General features: G+C 46.6%; 2 protein-coding genes across 2 annotated transcripts in view; both read left to right on the forward strand.

Annotated features, from left to right (window-relative positions):
* Positions 1–14275, forward strand: part of CASR (calcium sensing receptor) — a 41632-nt gene extending 27357 nt beyond the window's left edge. Inside the window, exons 4-6 of the mRNA XM_048295681.1 lie at positions 5290–5520; positions 8938–9061; positions 11934–14275. Of these exons, the coding sequence (XP_048151638.1) occupies positions 5290–5520; positions 8938–9061; positions 11934–13384 (1806 nt within the window). The 3' untranslated portion in view covers positions 13385–14275. The remainder of the gene's footprint in view (positions 1–5289; positions 5521–8937; positions 9062–11933) is intronic.
* A 3004-nt stretch (positions 14276–17279) lies between these two features.
* Positions 17280–22512, forward strand: LOC125321363 (cystatin-B-like). The gene is made up of 3 exons (XM_048294070.1): positions 17280–17474; positions 21217–21318; positions 21691–22512. Exons 1-3 carry the CDS (start codon positions 17409–17411, stop codon positions 21817–21819), a joined length of 297 nt encoding a protein of 98 aa, XP_048150027.1. The 5' UTR covers positions 17280–17408; the 3' UTR covers positions 21820–22512.
* The last annotated feature ends 30 nt before the right edge of the window (positions 22513–22542 follow it).

Consider the following 22542-nt stretch of genomic DNA (forward strand, 5'->3'; position numbering starts at 1 on the left):
GAAGTAGCTGAACAGCTGGCTGTGGTGTCCACCTCCTCAGACGTGAAGAGTGTTAGGCCCTGAGGACAAGAAATGTGACAGAAGTGACATCAGTTTTCTAAAAGGGTTGTGGGGGAGATCCGAGGAACTAGCAGAGCCTGATTGAGCCCATTATTAGAAACTGGGGTAAAAAAAAAAAAAATCAGGAAGAAAAAATGGAGTAAAAAACCAGAGGAAGAGTGACCATGATTTCTCTAAAGAGAAACCTTACCTCACAAACTTCCTGAAGTGCTTGGAAGACTTTGGGATGTGTATGGATAAGGGAACTTCTATTCATAGGGTTTGCTCAGGCTTCTTAAAGACATCCTCTGGTAGTCGGTCACCAAATTCAGAACTTACGTGTATGTTGGTTGAAAGATACTCAGCAGAGTATAAAAATAAATTACGAGACCTGACTTATCTGAAATGAAGTTGATCAAGTCTATGGGTGGATCCTCAGGTCTGTCTGAATAGTAGTCAAAAAAAGCAAACACACTTCTAAGAATAGTCACACTGGAAAAGGGACAGAGAGGTAAACAGAGTGTCCTGGGGCCACTTTCTCAACCCTTTGGTGCATCTCACTTCAGTATCATGTGCATGATGAAGAAGACTGGGAATGTTTAGAGAAGGATTAGTGGAACATCTTCTGTACAAAACGTAGCAACATCAGATAGGGCTCATCAACCTGAAAAAGAGGTGTCTGAAGAGAGATCTGACAAACGTTTGTAGAATCGTGAGAGGCATGGAAGAGATGACTGGCAAATGACAGTTCTTTGCCAATATAAGCATGAAGATCATCAAAAGAGATTAGTAGCTGCTCTGTTCCAAAAGAGATGAAGAGGTGCTTGTCTCATAAAACGTTGGTCTCTGTGCTGTAGGGGGTTGTGGCTGTGAAAAGTTTGCACAGGTGCAGAACACAAATGTGCAACATCATGGAAGAAAAATCCACCCAAAGGTTATCAGGTACAAAGCCTCTGGCTCAGGAAGTCACGGAGCTGCAAAATGTATGAGAGTGTTCAGGGGTAGTATCACATCACTGTATGCTCCTGTGTAGGTATTTGCTGTTGGCCACAGTCAGAAACAGGTCCTGGGCAGGTGAGCTGCCACCTGCTCTAATACAACTGTATTTATGTTATGGCTTTATGATCCTCCTATAAGAGTGGAAACAACATGTCCCAGAATATCTAGCCTGAATAAAGCATGGGGTGCTGCATGGCTGGGAATGGCCTTACCAGGAATTATGGGAGGGTGAACTAGAGGGCAGCTTGCAAGTCCTTTCAGATAAGAGGTGTTTTAATTAAAAGGCATTGCAATTCAACCTGAAGTCTGTGACAGAGAGAAAAGAAAAGAAGGAAAAATTACAGAAAGAAATATCTGAAGACAGCAGCTTGCACAATGCTCTCCCTGCAGGAGCAGCTGCTCCACCAGCAGCTGATGGTATATCCAAGCCACAAGGTCAACACTTCTTCCATAAATTCTTGGTTCCAGGGTATGGTACATGTACCCCTGACACATACTCTTGGCCTGGCTGCAGCAGAGTCTTTTAGGTGTTTGTAGATTGAGTCCGGGTTATTTATGTTTCTATCTTTAGTTACAAAACATAGTGACACATTTTTAACTGAAAAGCCTTTAGCTAATCATTGATAGTCTGGTGACTATAAAATAGTGCTGTAGTTATTCAGAGCCTACAACTTCCTCTTTCAACATTTAGTGCATATATATTCCTTGTCTGCATTTTCACCCTGTAAAGAGCAGAACTTGTGAGATACAGAGATATGATCCTGGGATCTTCTTGCTCTCTAAAAAAGGAACATGTTCTGGTAGTTGTTCATTTTACAAGCTGCCCCTCAGGATTTAGATTTGAAGCTAAACTTCAGTGTTTCCTGTAAAGAAAAAAACAGGCTTTGTTACTTCTGTTGTTCCTGCTGCCTCTCCATTTGGGATTTTAATCAAGTCACATGCCTTTCCTGCATGAACTGATACATATTCTTCTGCTCCCTAGCTACAGCTGCAGATCTGAAGCTGCTATGCTGTGCCTGGGGAAAGACAACATTAATTGCAAATCAGTGCTTTTATATGAATTAACAGTCAGATAGACATATCAGGTCATACATGAAATTATTTATAACCTGAATCCTCAGGTGTAGAGTGTGTGTGACCAAGGGAAAGATCCTGTCAAACTAATCCTACAAAACCCCACTAAAAGCCAGGAGTATGTACTGCTTTTGAAGCAACCTAGTGTCAGGAGGGAAGGCAGACTAATTGAGGTGAATGTTATGAAATTAAACAAACAAAAAATTGCATTCAGGGAATCCAGAAGTTCTTCACCATTCATCTTGTTGACTCTAAGACCAGTGAGCCTCCTGCTGCTGCAGCTGACCAGGAGAGGCAGGACTTGAACTGAAGAATCCTCAATATTTCTCTTGCAAGATTGTCTCCTAGTGTGTGCAGCAACTGCAGTCAAAACAAGGGCAAGGTCTCCTGTCTAAACAGGTAACAGTCAACCCAGCAGTGATACCCAGTCAGGACATCCTGGTGTCATTCAGAAGGATGCAGTACTGCTCAGAGAGAGTGCCATGCTGAGTTGGAGTGAGGAGAAACACAGCATTAGGCTCAGTGTAAGGACAAACCTGATCTGGACATCAAAGCTGCAGCTGTCACCCTGTGGTAGGTGCCAGAGCCTGCAGAGGAATGTGAGCTGCCCTGCTGAGCACCTGCACTGCTGATGGACAAAGTTTCTGGTAACAACCAGGCCAAGACTGCAGCCCCCATGCAGATGAGGCCAAAGGGAGGTGAGGCACTACAACACATCACTGTGCATCTGCAGACCCTGTCACCCGTTCTGACCTCAGAGCTGCTTCTGTTCTGTTCTCACTGTCCCCTGATGGAGCTGGGCAAGTAGCATCTTCCTGGGTACGGTACCCTGAGGTAATGAGGGGAATGAGAGGGGAGCAGTGTGGGTATTTCCTTACCCACAGCAGGCAATGTCCCAGCTCTCCACAGCAAAGTGCCAGCACAGAGCACCTTCTTTTGCTGTGTCCACCACAGGGTGAGATCTTCCAAGGACAGGTCCTGGCTCTTCAGTGAGATCATTCCAGCTGCACACCTTATGGGTGAGCTGGTCTGCAGAGGAGGGGCAGCATGGATGAGAAAGACAGAAAAAAATCCTGCCTTCTCTGTCTCACCCATTATTCAAAGACTAAATACTGTGGAAATATTTTTATATCCTTCCATCAGCATCACACAAGCTGAAAAGGTATTGTTGGCCACATCCTGTGTAGTACTACAAAGATTTTTCCGGACTCTCTCAGGCTGGCAGTGATATAGGCAGTGAGAGGAGGGTATCTGTGGCTCTGGGGATTTTAGCTTGAGATAGGAGGATCCCAAAAGGAAACAGCAAAAAATGAGACAATTTAGCAAAACTGACAGGAATTAATGAAGTGATTCTGTTCCCCTGTCCCTGTGTTTCCAGGTAAAAAGGATTCATCAAAACAATATTGTCTGTTCTGTCTGTGGGGTGAAGAGGGCTCTGCCTGCCCAGACAAATTGATTTAGTTTGGTTTCCATTACATTTTGCCATCCAGAGTTGTATGTTTGGGCACTCGCAGGTGGGGGGGTTACTGGGCTTACAAGCTGTCACAGGTAGTAGAACCAGAGCAGCAACTATGTTGCAGTGGTCTAGGGGCAGCTGACAGCCAGGTGCCCTCACAGTCACCTCATCTTTCCATAGGTGAGCATGGGGAGAAATCTGGTAAGTGCATAAACCAGTAAGTAACTTTTGAACAGCAATACAGTGTGGATGAATTGTATCACAGTTGCCAGTACAGGCTTGCTTTCATGCTGCAGTTTCTTAGGTCTGCTTGGCAGGCTATCTAGATCATGAACTTTACAACTGCAGTTGTCCCTGGGATTAGGGACATGCAGCATACTGATTGAGAGCCAGCTGAACACGAGCCAACTGTGCCCAGGTGACCAAAAAGGCCAATGGCACCGGGCCTGTATCAGCAATAGTGTGTCCAGCAGGGCCAGGGCAGTGATTGTCCCCTGTACTTGGCACTGCTGAGGCCACACCTTGAGTGCTGTGTCCAGTTGTGGGCCCTTCACTACAAGATGGACATTGAGGTGCTGGAGCACATCCAGAGAAGGGCAACAGAGTTAGTGAAGGGTCTGGAAAACAAGTCTGATGAGGAGTGGCTGAGGGAAGGGGGGCCTGTTTAGCTGTTGAAAAGGAGGCTTAGGGGGACCTTATCACTCTCTATAACTCCCTAAAAGGAGGTTGTGGCAAGAAGGGGGTTGGTCTTTTCTCACAGGTAACAAGTGACGTGATGACAGGAAATGGCCTTAAGTTGTGCCAGAGAAGGCTTAGATTGAATATTAAGAAAAATTTCTTCACTGAAATGGTGATCAGGCATTGGAATAGGCTGTCAAGGAAAGTGGGACAATCATCGTTCCTGGAAGTGTTCAAAAATGTGTGGAGATGGCACCTGGGGACATGGTTTAGTGGTGAATACAGCAGTGCTGGGTTAATGGTTGGACTTGATGATCTTGGAGATATTTTTCAGCCTTAATGATTTTGTGATTGTATACGACACTTTAAGGCATGAGGTGAAAATTACAGGGAAGGACTCCTGAAAACAGGCAGAACGTAGTTACTTTCAACTGTGCAACCAGGAGACAGAAGCCAAAAAAGTGGTAAGAATTCTCCAGGTCTGCCATAAGGCAAATGATCTTGATTTGTTGGGGTTTTCTTACTGAAGTGCATTGGGCTTGGGTCTTTTCAATCCAGAGTCAAGTCCGAGTTGTTTCTCAAGCACTCCTGTTTCTGAGTGATTGATCATTCAGAGACTAGAGATACCAACTGAGAGCATTTATGCGGTGGTTTTGAGAGCAGGGTGGGAGCGATGCATGGGTGACTGAAACACATCAGAGGCTGCTGCCACTTCTCTTGCCCTAAGAAAGAGCTCTGGGCTTGCAGAGGTGACTCAGAGGACCAAAGAGGAATGCTAAGTGGATGATGGGAGAGCATCAGTAAGTGTTACAGATGGGCTGCCAACCACTCTGAGGGCCATGATACCATGTGTAGTCTACAAAGTTTGTACAGGCTGTGTGTGTTCATGTGATAGAAAGCTTCCTACTGCTGTGAGTAAAACATTTGGAGAGGTTAAGGTCTGTAGTAAAGAGATTCTTCCTAGTTCTCTCCCCATAGCAGATGTGTGCTGCGGTAGGGTTGTAACACACAGGCATTCATAGTGTCTCTCTGTCTCTCTCTAGGTTCTCAAGCATCTGCGACACTTAAATTTCACCAATAATATGGGGGAGCAAGTGGATTTTGATGAGTTTGGGGACCTGGTAGGAAATTACTCAATAATCAATTGGCATCTCTCTCCGGAGGATGGCTCAGTCGTCTTTGAAGAGGTTGGGCACTACAACGTTTATGCCAAGAAAGGGGAGAGGCTTTTTATCAATGAAAACAAGATCCTATGGGGTGGACTGTCTAAGGAGGTAAGTGCTTAAATCCTCACAACAATGTTTTCCAGGTTTCCACAAGCTGAAATTTGAACTAGCCCTGCAGACTCCTCATATTATGCCTTCATGTCTCATTAAAAGATCCATTCACCTTACTGTATACACAGTCTCTACCACAGTCTTTCATACCCTTCTTATACACTGAAATAACAGACAACATCTCCTCCCCTCCTGTACGTTTGATGACCCTGGGTGTTAATGTTTTAAATGAAGTCTTTTTCTCCTTGCCCAAACAGATAGAGTAGAATTTTATAGCACTATTTCAACAGGGATGAGAAATTCATTACCCAAGTCTGCTTGTTGACTAAATCAAGTTTTCCTGAGCTCAGTAGTTTCATTGCTGAAAAGAACCATCTCTTTCACTCCCATTATCTCTGTATCAAGAAGTGTCTCTTCTTGCTCTGTTATATTTGCAACTCTTTCTGCTGGCTTCACCCATCCAGTCTCAGAGCCTTCCTCACACCCTTGCCTTGCAAACCAACAGAACAACCCCTGTCAATCTGCCTGGGTTAACTTGGACATGGTGCTCAAATAGTGGAAGATGCCAACACCTGCTACCTTTCTTTTTATTCTCCTTGAGGGTGCTTCTGCAGTCTCATAAGCAGTGATCTCATGATGTATTAATTGACTTCAGTCAGGCCTAAGTCCTTCTCCACTGTCCTGAATATGTTAAATCTTTTCAGCATAATTATTGTCACTAGGAGCCAGGCTGTGTCTGACCCACAGGCTGGAAACATGGTGCAGACATCTCCAGACAAGAGCCAGATGAACTGCAGCCATAGCTCTGACTCACAGAGGGAATACTGAGTGGGCATATGGTTTGTGGTCTGCGAATTGACACAGGGAGTAGAGTATTCACTCAGAAATGTCACTGCCAGGCCCTGCCGCGATGTTTAGATGTGTTAAACCAGCACCTGATTAATGAGCAAGGCAATTCACTTCCAGGTGATTACTCACATTGGCTGGCAGATCAGGTAATGCTTCTGCCTTAGCTACACTTGCCCAAAACAGCTACAGCATCAGTTCAGCCTTGCCTTTACTCTAGCTTCACTTCTGGTTCAAGTGCAGAGCACTCTGAAGGAGGCATGAATTGAACAGAGCATACTACCACAGAAATACTGAGCTCAGAGCTTTTCTAAGCCCAGCTGGAGACTCTAAGCACAAACTATAAGTGGAACTTTAAAAACCATGATATTCTAATCCCTCCTTCTGGTTGTTGCAAATGAAACTTACTTACTTTTCCAACAGTTAGGATTTACTGTTTTTTACTTAAACTGAATAATTGTGTTCTCTTGGTCTAAATATTTCTAGCAGTGCAATATTTAACTTCATTCTCTGTCCTAAACTGTTGAAGATGTGACAGGATGTTGCTGAGTGTAATGCCAGGGCATGTAAAATTTGCGCAGTGGAGGGGTTTGCAATCCCTATGTCTGCAGCATTTGTTTTCCAGTTTATAGACTTCTAATTTCTTTCAGATAAAAGGACCTGTTCAAAAAGAGTAGTCAATACTTCACTCACTGTGCCTCTTGTCATCCCCAACAAAAGTTTAAATGTAGGTAATTTTAACATAGGAATTTCAAGCATTGGGCAGATTTGCAAAAGAATGAGTTAAGGAGTAGGTAAGATAGATAGGTTCATTTTGGCAGAACTTGATAAAACTCCCCACAGAATACTTAAGGATTCAGCCAAAGCAATCACAAAAGTACTAGCAATTCATCTTTGAGAAATGTGGAGGATGCATGATGTCTCAAAGGATTAGAGAGTAATCGTAATACCTGTTTTTAAAGCAGTTACAGGAGAGCCAAGGGAATTACACACAATTGAGTTGAATTTCAGTAACCTAAAAGACTTGATAAAAAAATTGAACAGTTTATAAACACTTAGATGATAATAAACTGATAAGAACAGACCAACATATATTTGTCAAGATAAAATCATGCCAAACCAATTTAATTTTCCTCCTTAGAAGCTCAATCAGCTTAGTAGATAATGGGGAAGCAGTGTGTGACTTGAGCCAGGCCTTTGATTCAGCCCTGTTCAAAATCACTGTTGGCAGCCTAGGGAAAGACAACCTAGACTGATGAAGTCCTCTTGATGGATGCACTCTCTGCTCAAAGACTGTCCCGAGGAACAGGAACACTGTGTTAATAGCAATAGGCACTAACAGCAAAGAGGGCTTCAAGTGGGGAGCTGCAGGGATCTGCCCTGGGTATGTGTCCATCCAATCAATCATGTAATCCTGATGAACAACTTAGGAACAGCATTCCCAAACTCTGCTGCAGCTACATTTCAGAGTGAAAGGCAACAGAGCCAACGTTCACCTGAGCCACAGAGTGGTCATCTTTGCATAGGAGTTGCCATTACTGAGGGCTTGCTTCCCCTAGGGCTGAGGTCAGTGCCTGCATACAGGCAACCTCCAAACCATGCCTAGGACTCATTGTGTAAGTGCATCAGCACAGGAGGTTCCTGGTTGGCAGCACTTGGGTAAAGTAGCATCAAACATCCAAAAAGGTGAATGGAGGCTTCCAAACAGAACAGCCCTTAAGTATGTATGGGTCATGGTACAGTGCTAGCAGAGGAAAGTGTAGGTTTAACCCTCCTGAGCTGAGAAAGCCATGTTCTGTGTCATCTGTCTTTCCTTAATTTAGTTGGGGAAAGGTGAGCTCAACCTCAGGTCATGACTCGGTGTGACAAAGGCCCAGGCTTCCATTTATCATGCTGAAGTCCTTGTGTCAGTGCACTTCAGGCATGCAGTGAGTGTGCCCATGCAACCACTTGGTGCCAAGACACGACAATGCTCACGTGGGCTCAGGCACAGCATAAATACACAGCCAGCAGTTGACATAATTTACAGCAGCAGAGGTCTGGAAACCCTTGGATCTGTATAGCGCTACTGATTTGCATCTTTACATGCTCAGTGTTCCTAAAGAAGAAGTGAGTTTCAGAAAACCATTTTAATTTCCATAAATTATTAGCAGACAAATACGCAATATACAGGATTGGGGATCAGAAGTCAGAGCCCATCATCTCCAAGGCTGACTCAAATTCCTGTCAATAGAGATTGATTGTCTTTTCTTTTAACCATCTAATGACTGTTTTTGGATTATGTATATCATGGTCACATCCCGGTTTGCAATGCCTACACAGCACAGATTACAAAGGTCTGCTGATATTCTTTACCATCCCTTGATGTGCTCCTTCAAAGAAATCCCACTGTAGTGGGTTAGGGAAGAACTCTTGTGCAAAATGTCTGTTCTGGCAGGGAGAAGAGGTAAGCATTTGAGGCTCTTCATCCAGCACGCCAACCAAGCAATAACACCCTTGGAAGAAGCCCAAGGTCTTGCCATAGAAAGGCACTGGCACCATTAATCTGCTTGGGCTCTTTTCTTGCAGGTGCCTTTTTCCAACTGCAGCCGGGACTGCCTGCCAGGCACGAGGAAGGGCATCATTGAGGGGGAGCCCACCTGCTGCTTCGAGTGCGTGGACTGTCCCGATGGGGAGTACAGCGACGAGACAGGTAACACCCATAGAGCTGCTCTGGGCCTTGAGCGAGGGCGGTGCCCGCCGGGCATCGCCGGCAGTCGTGCTGAAATCGCTTCCCTGCAGTGCTGGGCTGGCGCCTGCCTTGCCAAGAGGCTTCACAGAAAGTCTGAGGGACTTCTGAAAAGCTTACAGGAGATGAGTGCTGTGGTCCTCAGGTCCTGTCTACTGCTAAGCCTGATTGTCCCTTCTGCTCTGCATTTGGAAAATTAAGGCAGAGAACTTGAAAAACAACTTGCATATAGAAAGCCTCTCAGGCAGCCACAAGCAAACTCTATTGCACAGTAGCAGTAGCTTTTCTTCCTCCAAAAACCTGGAGGAGGGAGATATTCCCCATCCTAAATTCTGTAGTTACGTCTGCCTCCATCTTTTCCTCATGTTGCCGGGGTTTTATTTCATGCTTTACAAAGAAATAAAATCCATTACATCCCAGATTTCATATGCAGAGAGGAATACTGCCCTTTATGGACTCAACAACTACAGGTCCTGTTGATCACTGGCACTGCAAAAGATCAGAATCTGTGGATCCTACCAAGCACCCACAGACATGCTTTTTGTTTCTTTTGTTGGTAGCTTGGATCAAGCCACTCAGGTCCAGCAGTAGATTGGAAAAGGTAACCTCAGTTTTAGAAATGGTTGAAAAATTTTGAATTTCCAACACCACTAATGCTCTCTCAGTGTTGGGCACTCCCAGGGTAACAAAGGCAAGTGAATTCTATCAGGATATCAGTCGTCCCCACGCTGTAGGGCACTTGGGACCTCCTTACACCCTCTCCAGTGCACTGGTCCCAGCAAACACTGCAGACCTTCACCGAGATGAACAATTCGGTAAACTGCTTGCAAAACTGTACAAGTGTTCTTTGGGAGAATCTAATTTGTGTCCTATCAGACAGGAATGATATTTTTTTAGCATGACCATATAGTACTACAGGATGCTTGAAAGCAGCATTTTCAGATTGAATAGAAGCAATTCTGGTCATGTGTAAAAGGGGTCTTCTGGTGTTTGTCACATAATTTTGGGAGCTAGCTCTTGTGTGGAGGTGAAATTTATGGGGCTGAGGTGATGACTGTCTTCTGCCTCTACAGTTTCCTGCTGCAATTTCAGCTGACAGGAATGGTCTTTATTTCCTGAGCTTGCCAGTTTTATAGACATAGAGAGCAGTTTTACAACCAGTTTCATCCAGCTGAGACGGGGATGCTACCAAAGGAAACAATCTGTCCTTTCCCAGCTGTTTCCTCCTACCCTTTGTCTGGGAGCAGTACTGGTACTTGTGCAACCATAGAGCGAGTTGGATCAGGTCATTGGAGTTCCCGAAAACAAGCTCTTGGGAGGCTGAGTTTCCAACTAGAATGATAAGCTGCACGCCCTCTAGTGTTACCAACACAAAAGAGGGGGCAAGAATGAGCAGCCTTGCAGGAGGAGGGAGACCTGGTGGCAGCACGGTCTCTAAGCCACCACAGGGCAGCAGTGAAAGCGTATCTTTAGGATGCAGTGCTAAATAGCTGTCACTGGTAGAGGCAGCTGGATTCCCTGCTACACAAAATTAGCTTTGCTTTGTCTGCAGCTTGCAGTTTGCAGTGAGCTTTCAGGTAAAAGGCACAAGAAAAATAAGAATTATTGTCTGAATGGATGTAAATGAAATGACCTGGTGATGACAGCTTCTGACTGAGCTTTTGCATCTAGTGCCAGGTTTTCAAATGAACAGCTTAGGTGAGGCAAAAAGTCCTTAGGAAAGCAGTACCATATCAGGTCATGGATGTTCCAACCACACCTCAAGACCAAGAGAGCTTGAAAACATTTGCCCTTGTTAGCTGGGCATTCCTGACTTTCCCATTAGCATCCACCTCTGCTCTGGAAGCTATGGTCAGAGTCTCTGTCTGTGCTCAGGTGCAAAGCTCAGAGGGTGCTTGCTGTCAAAGGGGTTTGTGAACTCACCACATCCCCTTGCCATCCTGCTGGGATCCCAAAAGCAGAGGTAATTTGAGACCTCCAACTCTCTGCTCTTAGCCCCTTTCTACTGCCATCAAAGGAGTCATGACCCTCCCTGCTGGACCACGAAACCCATTTGAATTAAAGAAGAAGAGCAGAAGCAGCAGGTCTTCGCTTTTTGATCATGCCAGCCATTGGCATGACCATGCCATCTCAGCAGGCACAACTTCTTTCATGTAGAGGAAGGAGATGGAGGCACCAATTTGCCCTTTGCAAGTGTTAATGGGACATTTGCTGGGTGTAGGGAGAGTGATATCATTAACACACATCTTCCCCTGGCATTCCAACATGAAATGAGAATGTGCTGGGAATCAAGGGCATTGCCTGCCTTCAGGGAAGAGCAATTAAAACACTAAGACTTGCCTCCATGGAATATGAAATAGGCTCTCAAAAGCATTTAAGGAGGCAAGAACGTTTTTAATTTTCTCTAGAATAGAAAAAGGCAGGATACTCAAATGATGATAAAAGTGTGAGAGGTATGAAGACAGACAGAAGTAGAAGATAAAAGTGAAGGAACAAGGAAGAGGGAAAAACAGAGCCTACATAAGAGCTGATAACAATCGAAGTTTGCAACGTTTTGCCAAGAAATGGATTACAAAAAACATGAGTGCAGGGGCAGGACTTCTTTTAAGCTGGAACCAAGTACACTTTGTGCTTTACTCTGTAGCCCATGGGAGGTTGGGTGTTTCAGTGTAAGAAACTCAGACATCAATATATGACTCGGGGGATCTGCAGACACAGGAGTGGAACACGCCTTGTGTTTAAGATCAAGGCTGGTGCACAGCTGCCATATATGTCATCCCATATTTCAGCCTCTCATTCTGACAAACCTTCCCTCTCGTTATCACTTCTTTTTCAGATGCAAGTGCCTGTGACAAGTGCCCTGAGGACTACTGGTCCAATGAGAACCACACGTCCTGCATCCCCAAGCAGATAGAATTTTTGGCCTGGACTGAGCCCTTTGGGATTGCTCTGACTCTCTTTGCTGTGCTTGGAATTTTCCTGACTTCTTTTGTTCTGGGAGTCTTCACCAAATTTCGCAACACACCCATCGTCAAGGCCACAAACCGGGAGCTATCCTACCTCCTCCTCTTTTCCTTGCTATGCTGCTTCTCCAGCTCATTGTTCTTCATTGGCGAGCCCCAGAACTGGACTTGCCGTCTGCGGCAACCAGCTTTTGGCATCAGCTTTGTCCTCTGCATCTCCTGCATCCTGGTGAAAACCAACCGTGTCCTGCTCGTCTTCGAGGCAAAAATCCCCACGAGTCTCCACCGAAAGTGGTGGGGCCTCAACCTTCAGTTCCTCTTGGTCTTCTTGTGCACATTTGTGCAGATTGTCATCTGTGTGATTTGGCTCTATACGGCCCCACCATCCAGTTACAGAAACCATGAACTGGAGGATGAGATCATCTTCATCACCTGCCATGAAGGCTCCCTGATGGCCCTCGGCTTCCTCATTGGCTACACCTGCCTACTGGCAGCCATCTGTTTCTTCTTTGCCTTCAAGTCTCGAAAGCTGCCTGAGAATTTTAACGAGGCCAAGTTCATCACCTTCAGCATGTTGATATTCTTCATCGTGTGGATCTCTTTCATCCCGGCTTATGCCAGCACGTACGGCAAGTTTGTGTCTGCTGTGGAGGTGATTGCAATACTGGCTGCCAGCTTTGGGCTTCTGGCCTGCATCTTCTTCAACAAAGTCTACATCATCCTCTTCAAGCCCTCCCGCAACACAATCGAGGAGGTGCGCTGCAGCACAGCTGCCCACGCTTTCAAAGTGGCTGCCAGGGCCACGCTGAGACGGAGCAACGTGTCCCGCAAGCGCTCCAACAGCCTGGGGGGCTCCACCGGCTCCACCCCTTCCTCCTCCATCAGCAGCAAGAGCAACCACGAGGACCCTTTTCCTCTACCAGCCTGCGCAGAGCGGCAGCGCCAGCAGCAGCGTGGCTGCAAGCAAAAAGTCAGCTTTGGGAGTGGCACGGTGACCCTGTCGCTGAGCTTTGAGGAGCCGCAGAAGAACGCCATGGCCAACAGGAACGCCAAGCACAGGAACTCGCTGGAGGCCCAGAACAGTGACGACAGCCTGATGCGGCACCGGGCCCTGCTTCCCCTGCAGATCAACGAGCCCCTCGGGGCTGAGCCTGGCTTCCAGGCAGCTTCCAGCCCAGAGACCAGCTCACAGGAGTCGGTGGTGGGAGACAACAAAGAAGAAGTACCAAGCCCTGAGGCAGAGCCTTCCCTGCCATCGGCTAACTCCCGAAATTTTATAGGCACTGGAGGTGGCTCTGTCACAGAGAACACAGTACATTCCTAACGAAAGAAAATTGTGAAAAGTACACCAGCCCCTAAGAGGAACTTGCTCACCTCTTGCTTCTGAATGGGAAAGGCAACAAAGACACACCGCTGTGACACAGCCCCACCACACCTAAACGTTAGCGCCAGCAGGGTAACATATGTGCCTCCAGAGGAAGGACTGTGTCTGGGGAGCCTTGGATTGAATTTGCATTTGCTTTATTGAAACCAGGACATCTCAGAAGGACAAGTGAAGATCCCCTCTGGTGGGGCTTAAGCAGAAGTCTGCATGCTGCCTTGCCTCCATAAGCTTTTCCTGCCAGACTGCAACTCAGCTGACTATGGGAGGCACTAGGCAATTCCACTATACCCTGCTTTTACATTTATGTATAATATTCCTCTTTCCCACTATGTATAATATTCCCTCTTTATCCAGTATATGTGATCTGTAACCATGTGCATCAGGACTCTCAGCTCTACAAAAGCAAGGTACACGGTTTCACTTCAGGAAAGCACAGTCATGGGGAAAATAAAAAAGCCCCCAACATCCTGCATGCTGTGTACAGCCAAGGGTGTGAGCATGTAAAGTATTTAATGTGACAGAGCGCCCTGCTATTTATATTTAGTGATGTCCCAGTCTCTCCTTTCTGCCCAACAGGAAATATTGGACAATACTCTCCACAGACTCCATTGCACTAGACCAAGCTACTTAGGTTCCTACCAGTTCCCTCCAGCTGCAGTAGCTTTACCTCCAGCCTGCCTGCTTTGGTGGAGGGGGAGAACAGCTTGTAAATCCCTCCCGGAGAATGTTTCGAGAGCACAATGAGATGTATCCCTGACTGATTATGTCGCTAGTAGTTGTATGCTTAACCAAGTGTTGCTGCCATACTATCCCACATGGCTAACCCTTTCACACCATAGTCAGTGTTGTGCTTTGCCATATTAATCTGCCTCACACCTACGCGGAGCATTGCGCCAGTCCTGGCGGTACTGGTGGGCCTGACACAGCAAATGAAACAAGGAGAAAGGGAGGAGTTAGGAATGGAGGAGGAGCCCCCAGCTGTGGTAATAGGATCGCCAGAGCGGGTGAATATCTGAAGTGTGTGTGCTGGTAGATGACTGGGTGAGAAAGACATTCAGGCCTGGGTTCTTGGACACACATAGAGACAAATGGATGAACTGGATATAGCTTGGTGCCTACAGGCCACCTACTAGGTTATTTCCCGTTTTGAAGAGAGGGCACCTAGCACAAGAATGAAAGAAAAACAGTAAAGACTTCAGCAGAGAGCATAGCAGAACTTCATTACTCTTGTCCCACTCTTCCTAAGGCAGACATAAGTGCTCCTGGTTTTGCAAGGCATGCCTGGTTCTTTTTGATTCATGCTGGAAAAGTTGAAGAGAGTGATTAGAAGAGAGATTTGTCACAGCCTGGTGAGAGAAAAAGCACCCCTGGACAGCCTGGTGGGAGGGGCTAGGGTTACATTGCAGAATTTATTTCCCTCTTCCCAGATTCCCCATGCAAGAGCAAGCATCTGTCAGGAAGATGTCAGTACCCTCCCTCATTAAGCACGAAGGTATTCTAGACCTCTGTGGAAAGGTAGGTGGGCCTGCAGTTCAGTGTAAGCAGAGACAAAAGGACTGTGTTCGAATGCATTGGGGAAAACACCACAATTCTCTTGTTACTGTTTTTGCTTGGTTGTTGTTTTGCCAGGGCAGGCAAATAAAACTTACAGGTGACATTACTGCATAAAAACTTTGTTTTGCCACCTCCACTTGTTGTTGACAAGGAAGAGACGTTTTGACTTAGGAGAGCAAAGTGGAAGTCCAGAACCCCAAGAAGCAGACTGTTCAGAGAAGTTACTTTAACCCTTTTGTTGATCTGTTATATCCCCCTTGGAGTGCGCTCAAATTTTAATTACACCACATAAGAACCAATCAAACTATAACTGTAAGGCTTGCAAATGACAATATTTGATTAAGACTATGGCACAGATGGTTGGGGGGGGGAAAAAAGAGTGAGTTTGAAAACACGAATCCTTCCAACCTCAATTTTGGAAAATGCCTTCTACCCCTGGACTCAGTAAGAGTTGCTCACTTCTTCTGAAACCCCGGTCCCTTCCCTAAGCTGCTGGCTGTGGTGTGTGGGCTCAGTTTAGGGTACAGAATTGAGCCCTGAGGTCTCCCGAGTCTAACTGCACGAACAGGGATGAGCACTAGATGGCAGAAAGGGCTAAAAAGAGCATTTTGGTTATGGCCTACACTTCCCAAAATTCCAATAGCTGAGTAGTTTTAGTGCTAGTGAATCATTCCTATTGGAGCAAACCCTGCTCAGTAGCCCTCGAAGTGAAACTGACAGCATTGAAACATGTAAGAGTTCAATGAGTGAAATGAAAGTGATGCAATTTACAAACCAAAGGCTGTGTACAAACACAAGCAGTGTAAGAAACAGAAAGTCACCATCAGCTGCCTTGTTTGGAGAGCAATATTCACTAGCTATGTATACAGTAGATAATATTGACATTTGGGTGCTTTTCATTCCTTGGGTGTTCTTCACTCTTTACATTTACTTGAGAGGAACTTATACCTTGGCACACAATGAGTCTCCAAGACCTGCAATCATTTTTTAGCACAGCCAACTGTGTTGTATTTGCTGGGGAAGTCTCACCCATCCTCCCTGCTCTCATAGTTGGAGCCCTAAGCCTCCAGCTCCAATGCTGTGTGAGAGCTGCTGCTGCAGCTGATAGGTGTGACACACACCTGGACACAAGGGAAGTTCAGTAAGAAAGGACCCCTTTGGGAAGGTGCTTTTTAAGTAAACCCTTTTTCCCATGCACAAAGAGGGGGATATGTTCTCATCTTGCCAAGTCCAGGAGAAGAGAAGGCTTGATCAGGCACCTGTCCAAAAGCCTGTCAGTTTGTCACACACGACAACACTGATGAAGACACACCAGGGAACACTCTTCTATTGAAAGCATGAGCCTGAGAACCTCCACTGACATTTCCTACCAGAAGATGCTCACATGAATGGCTGCCTCATCCTACCCACCATGAATCAAAAACACACAGGAAAGCCTGCGCCAGTGTGGGGTTTCCTGAACCATCCAGTAGTGAAGCAACAACAGAGTGTGTCACATGGGATTTCCACTGGAAAACTTGGGAACCATCCCAAGCCTCCTCACAAACCTGGCAGAGCTCTGCCTATGCAAAGCCCCAGCAGAGAATTTATCTATAGATGATACCAGGAAAGAAAACCTTCCCCATTATATTGCATGCTTCTCACCGTGTCCTCCTTGTCAGTCCATGAGCTCTGCTCAGTTTGCAACACCTGCTGTTGTTAAATTTAGGTTTATATTGACCAATTTTACCAAGGGGCGTTGCAAAGCGGGAGGAGGAAGGTAGGTGTTTGTTGCTGGTTTTGCAAGGAGTCTGGATGTTTAAATTGTGGGGAAATTTAGGTAAAGACTTGAACATTTAGACTGAAATATCCCCAGGGAATTCAGAGGCTGGGTAATTCACCACCACCTTCAGCTTGCTGGCTGGGGAGCGGCACAATCAGCCTGGAAGAGGGAATGATGAACGAGGCGAACGAGGGAGTCTGGAGATGGAACTTTCCATACGGCTAAAGCGAACATGCCGCTGCTGGAAAAGGTGACACACGCAAAGGGAAAACGCAGAGGCTGAGGGCAGCCCCGTCCTCCCGCGGGGCTGTCACGGAGGCGCCGCTCGCTGAGGAGCGGCTGCAGCCCTTCTGTCCAGGGCGCAGAATAAATTCTGCCGGCAGCTTTCACTGCAAGTGTCGCTTTGCGCTATTTTTGTCTTCAATCAGCCCTCGGGCCGCGATATCCCCGCCAAGCGTGGGCAGCGCTGGCGCCGCTGGGCCGCGCTGAGGCCCCCCCGGGCTGGGTGGTGCCAGGCCCGAGCGCTCCCGCCCGCCGCCGCCTCGGGCTCTAGCCCCGGGCCCGGCACCGCCCCCGACACCGCCCCGGCACCGCCCGGGGAGCAGGATCGGCCCGGAGCAGAGCGGGGAGCACCGGAGCGGTGCCACCATGTTGTGCGGGGGTGCCTCGGCGGCCCGGCCCGCCACCGACGAGACGCAGCGGATCGCGGAGCAGGTGAGGGGCCGGGGCGCGCCCCGGGAGGGTCCCGCGGGCGGGGGAAAGGCCCGTGCAGGGCTCGTCCGGGGGCCCAGGGTGTGCTCGGCCATTGCTCTGCGCGGCCGAGCGCCGAGACACCGCCCCGCAGTGTGGAAGGTGGAAGGAATGGGGAACGCACGGAGCAGTGCAGTGGGCAGCGCTGTGTGCGCGGGGAGAGCTGGGATGGAGCCAGCGCCGGCCCCGGCGGGGCGGGGGATGTGCTGCGACCCCCGGGAAGCCGCGCACGGCCCGGCCCGGCCCGGCCCGGCCCCGACAGGGCCACTGGCTCGGGGAACGAGCTCCAGCGCGTCCTACAAGGCCTGAACCTCGTGCACACGTTGGGGTTTGCGTTTTGGTTGGCTTGAGGTTTTTGATTTGGTTTTTTTGCTTGGTTGGGTTTTGGGTTCTTTGGGGTTTGGTGTGGGTTTTTTTTTTTTGTTGTTGTTTTTTTTTTTTTTTTTTTTTTTTTTGCGGAGGCGGAATAGGGAATAAGCAAGAAGGCTTCTTCACTGCTTCTGCTTTTCCCCAACGCAGAAGTCAGCTCCAACCACTGCCAGCTCCAAATCCTGATACTACTTACTGTACCTTAGATTACTGCTCGTGTTATTGGAGCACATGCTTTTACTCTAAAAATGCCAGTGTGCAACTAAGATCTTTCAAAAGCACATGTTCATCTTTTTGTCATGGAAGCTCAAGTTTCTTCTGCTTTTTGCCTTTGTTGGCTAGGATGTGATAAGCTAGAGAGCAAAGGATGCAGTCCAGCTTCTGACGCTCTTTGTCATTGCCCGCGTTTGTTCTCCAGGCTGCACTAGTCACTGAAATTAGCATTTAGCTTGTAAAGTCTGATGAGTCTGTGTTTTTAAAAAAGGGAGAGATGTGCATCTCCTAAGCACCAACCTGAGTTTGCAGTACTAAGCAAATGATTGAGAATTGCTAAGGGAGTCACAAGTATTGCTTTGACCTGAAAAGGCCTACATGCCATGCTAAAGGTAATGCAAATATGCAATTAACTTTGCACATGATCCTGACTTTCTGTTTTGTGGCAGACTGCAGTGAAAATACAAAATCCCAAAATAAGGGAGTATGAAAATGAAACCCGTGGGGTACAGAAATGAACAGAATTAACCAAATATATTGTATTTTCATTTAAGTCACATAAATACTTCAAAGTTTGGCCAGCTGGTTTTGACTGGTAGTAGTTAAAATTACTTTATTGAAATACAGGTGGGAACACCCAAACCTGGAACTTGTCCATGCACTCATATCCTCATCTGGACACTGCTGGAGGAAACATTAGTTTTGTTAAATTGAGGTAGACTTTTCAAATAGTTTTGTTTGCTTAAAGTCAGATCTTTGTGGAGATTTATTAGAGCCTGCGAGTTTGCTTGCCATAAACATAGTTCCTATTCCTGCTTTTCCAGTTCTTGCCTTCATTTTACAGTTTCATAGGAATCCTTGTGATGACCGAATGTTGTTCAGTTTTCTGACCCAGAGCAGGTGTAGTGTCACACAGGGCAGGACAGCTTCCTTTGGCAGTGTCTGGCTTAGGAATCCTATAGGAACAGCCTCCTCACGGCAAGGATTTCCACCCAGGCCTGTTCAGCTTTGGCTTCTCAGTGGTGACTGTGGCAGAGCTTATTTAGTGTGATTCTGAAGCATCTGCTTTTTAGTTAACTGCTCTGGGAGTACATGACAAACAGGCCATGCAGGGCAGTGCAGAGCCTTCAGGCCGTGACTGAATCATGGGTTGTTTGTGTGGGAAGGGACTGCACCTCCTGCCTGAGCACAGGGTCAGCATCCTCAAGCTGCTCAGAACTTTGTCCTGTCAGGTCTTGAAAACTTCCAAGGATGGAAACTGCAGTTTCTCTGAACACTCCTGCTGTACTGCAGGAGAGTCATCAGGGGAAATGTTTCTCCTTATATCCAGTCTGAACCTCCAGTTTCAGTTTATGACCCTTGTGTCTCATTCTTCTGCCATCATCTCCCTGGGAAGAGCCTGGCTTCTTGTAGATACTGGGAAGTTTTCCTCAAAGCCTTTTCCTCAAGCTCATTTTCTTCTCACAGCACAAGTGCTCCAGCCTCCAGCCATCCTGGTGTGCTCATGGAGTGCTCCTGGCAGCCCTTCACTGAGCTCATTACGGTTTATTGGTGTCTGTCTTGTACTGGGGACCCAAAACTGGACACAGTATTCCACATTTTCTAACAAGGGCCAAGTAAACGGCAATAATCACTTGCCTGTCTTCTGGCTAGGCTCCTGCTGATGCAGCCCAGTATGCCATTAACTTTGGTACCACCAAGACAGTGCTGGCTCCTGTCCTCCAGGACTCCCACATCCAGACTGAGATCAGGAACCACGTCTTTGGGAGAGCACTTCTGTCTGGAATCTCCCTCTCCACACTGACTCAGGATGCTGGTTTGTCACATGCTGTGGTGACTCACTGCCACAAGTGATAACACCCTGATGAGCTTGCAGCTGCAGGACTCTGAGCTGTCTGCACGAAGGGCCCAGTGTTTGGCTCGCTGGTGGAAATACAAAATGTGCTGAGCTGGGGTGATTTAGAGACCTCAGAAACTAACATCACACGGTGCCTAGGATTGCTAAAGCAACACAGGACAGGATAGGGTCAGCAGGATACTTATGTCTGCCCTGCTGCTTAAAATTTACAAAAGTAGCTCTAGTGATGAAAACTGAAACCACTTGCTCCATCCTTTGACTCAGAAGAAGGGGAGGAGATAGGACTGAATCATGGTGCTTTCCGGTGCTGTGCCCTTCAGTGCATCTTTAGAATGCAGCTTGGATTTCCATATGGCAAAAAAAAACAAATAGAAAAGTGTCCAAACATCATTATCTTGCTTGTGACATACTGTTCATAACAGGAAGTGTAGAGGTATGGCCTCTGAGAGAAGATAAAAAGCATGGACACAGCTCCCAGGGACAGGATGGTCACGGGAAAGGCACCAGAGTTCCAGATGTTGGAGAGGTGGGAGAACATACCCTGTTGCAGGAATTGTTTCTCTTCCTGCTTCACCTACAGCACCTGAGCAGTGGCAAGCTGGCACTTGTTTTTCCCTAAGGAAGCATGTGGGATTTAGGCAGGAGAGCAGATATATCTATATCCCTTGAATTTGGGAAGAAGTACACCATATAGCTGGAGAATCTACTCATTGCTGATACTACTGCCCTGGGAGTGAAGGGAGGGCTAAGCAATGATGCAGTGCAGGAGGTACAGCCTGGAGCAGGCAAGGACTTGCAAGCAAGGACTCCAGGACTAACTCATCTTGCCCGGCAAAACAAAGGCTGAAACCTTCTGCTTCCCTGACCAGGAATTTTCCATATTGCCACAATGTTCTAAAGGGCCAAGGGCGGGAGAGAGGAGCTGCATCTCAGGAGTTCATGGCTCCCTCTAGGGTATTGGTCAGGTTATTTTGACTTCTTGAGCACTGATTTGCAGTTTGAAAAATAGATTCCATGCTGAAAGAACTGTCAAGTGTTGTCCAGACTCGGTGTCAGCCTGTAGTGACTGACTCCCACCACGGTTTTAGCTTTGCCACCTCCCTAGATTCCTGGTCCTGCTTTCACAAAACTTAACATGATTCATTTTGATCTTTTAATATCTTGGAAAAGCAGGAACTCTGTGTCTGGGAATTCAGCAGCAATGACCTGTAAGCCTTAAGTCCTAAATACTTGAATCAGTCTTAAAGAACCTGTTGTTTCCTTAAGGTAAAAGCTCAGCTAGAAGAAAAAGAAGGGAAAACCTTTGATGTCTTCACTGCAGTGGAGTTTAAAACTCAGGTGGTTGCTGGAACAAACTACTTCATCAAGGTAGAGGACACTGGGTTGTTTTTTTTATATTAATGTGTATAATCTTTGGAATGGTGGGGGGTTTTTTCTTTCTTAACTAGAAGAGAATGCTTATGATTTGGCCTTAATAAGAAAAAAATTGTGCATTAAAAAACTGCAAACATTCACCTCCCAGCCCCTCTCCCCTATCTGTTAAGTAGAAAGATTCTCTTTTCTCCATTTTTATGGGAAGATTAGGTGGTATTTCTGCAAAGTCATGGCTCCTAGCCTGGTTTAAAACAAGCCAATGGTTTTTCTTACTGCCTTTCTGCTGCTTCATCCTCAAACCAGCCCAGCCTCTGCCACCCCTCCTGCTGCAGGCTGCTGGATCTCACTGGGTTTCATGCTTTGCAGGTCCGTGTTGGGAATGAGGAGTTCATGCACCTGCGGGTGTTCAAGAGCCTCCCCCATGAGAATGAGCAGCTGAGCCTCCACAGTTACCAGGCCAGCAAGACAAAGCACGATGAACTGACTTATTTCTAGCAACCTCTGCTGTGTTTCCCTAACCTGGTTCTTATGTGCATTTTCTACAGGCTGCAAAATGTTGATTCCTGTGCCAACAAAGGCAGAAAAAAGTGTATTTTTTTTAACATAATGCTGGAAAAAATCAATTTCTTTTATGTCATTCCCTTCCTGTAAAATCTCTAAATCTGAGAGTCACAGGGCTCTCCTATTACCTACACTAATGTAAACCCAACTTTTGTTGCAGCTTAACTTAGACTTTAGTGCAACTTAACCAGAATACTGTGCCTGAGTCCTGTTTGTGGACTTCCTCGGTCTTGGAAATTGGAAGGGGAGTGACACCAGCACTCATATATTTGCAGCAAGGAACAAGAGGAAAGCCTGTCTTTTCTGTGCTGTTTTGCAACTGTGAATATATGTGTAGATTTAAATTGTACTTTGTATTTTATGGGCAAAGACCTGATGAGAAACTCGAGCTGAAGCAATTTTGCAAGGAAGAGAAAGAGGCTTACAGTAGTTTAAAACAAACATTCCCGTGGTAATCATGCTCATCCTCTTGCAGCAGCAGCATGTAATGTCCCATAGAGGGTGTGTGAGTTTAAGATATCAAACCAGCTTGCTTATGTTCTCGGTCCTATGGAAAAGTCCTGGAAAGGAACTTAAGCTGGACAAGCATTTCTGCATTTATAACAATAAACATTTCTTTTGACTTGAGATGGCCTCTTCGACTGGTGCTTTAGTGTT

The sequence above is a fragment of the Corvus hawaiiensis genome, chromosome 2 (assembly GCF_020740725.1).
Source record: "Corvus hawaiiensis isolate bCorHaw1 chromosome 2, bCorHaw1.pri.cur, whole genome shotgun sequence".
NCBI classification, from domain to species: domain Eukaryota; kingdom Metazoa; phylum Chordata; class Aves; order Passeriformes; family Corvidae; genus Corvus; species Corvus hawaiiensis.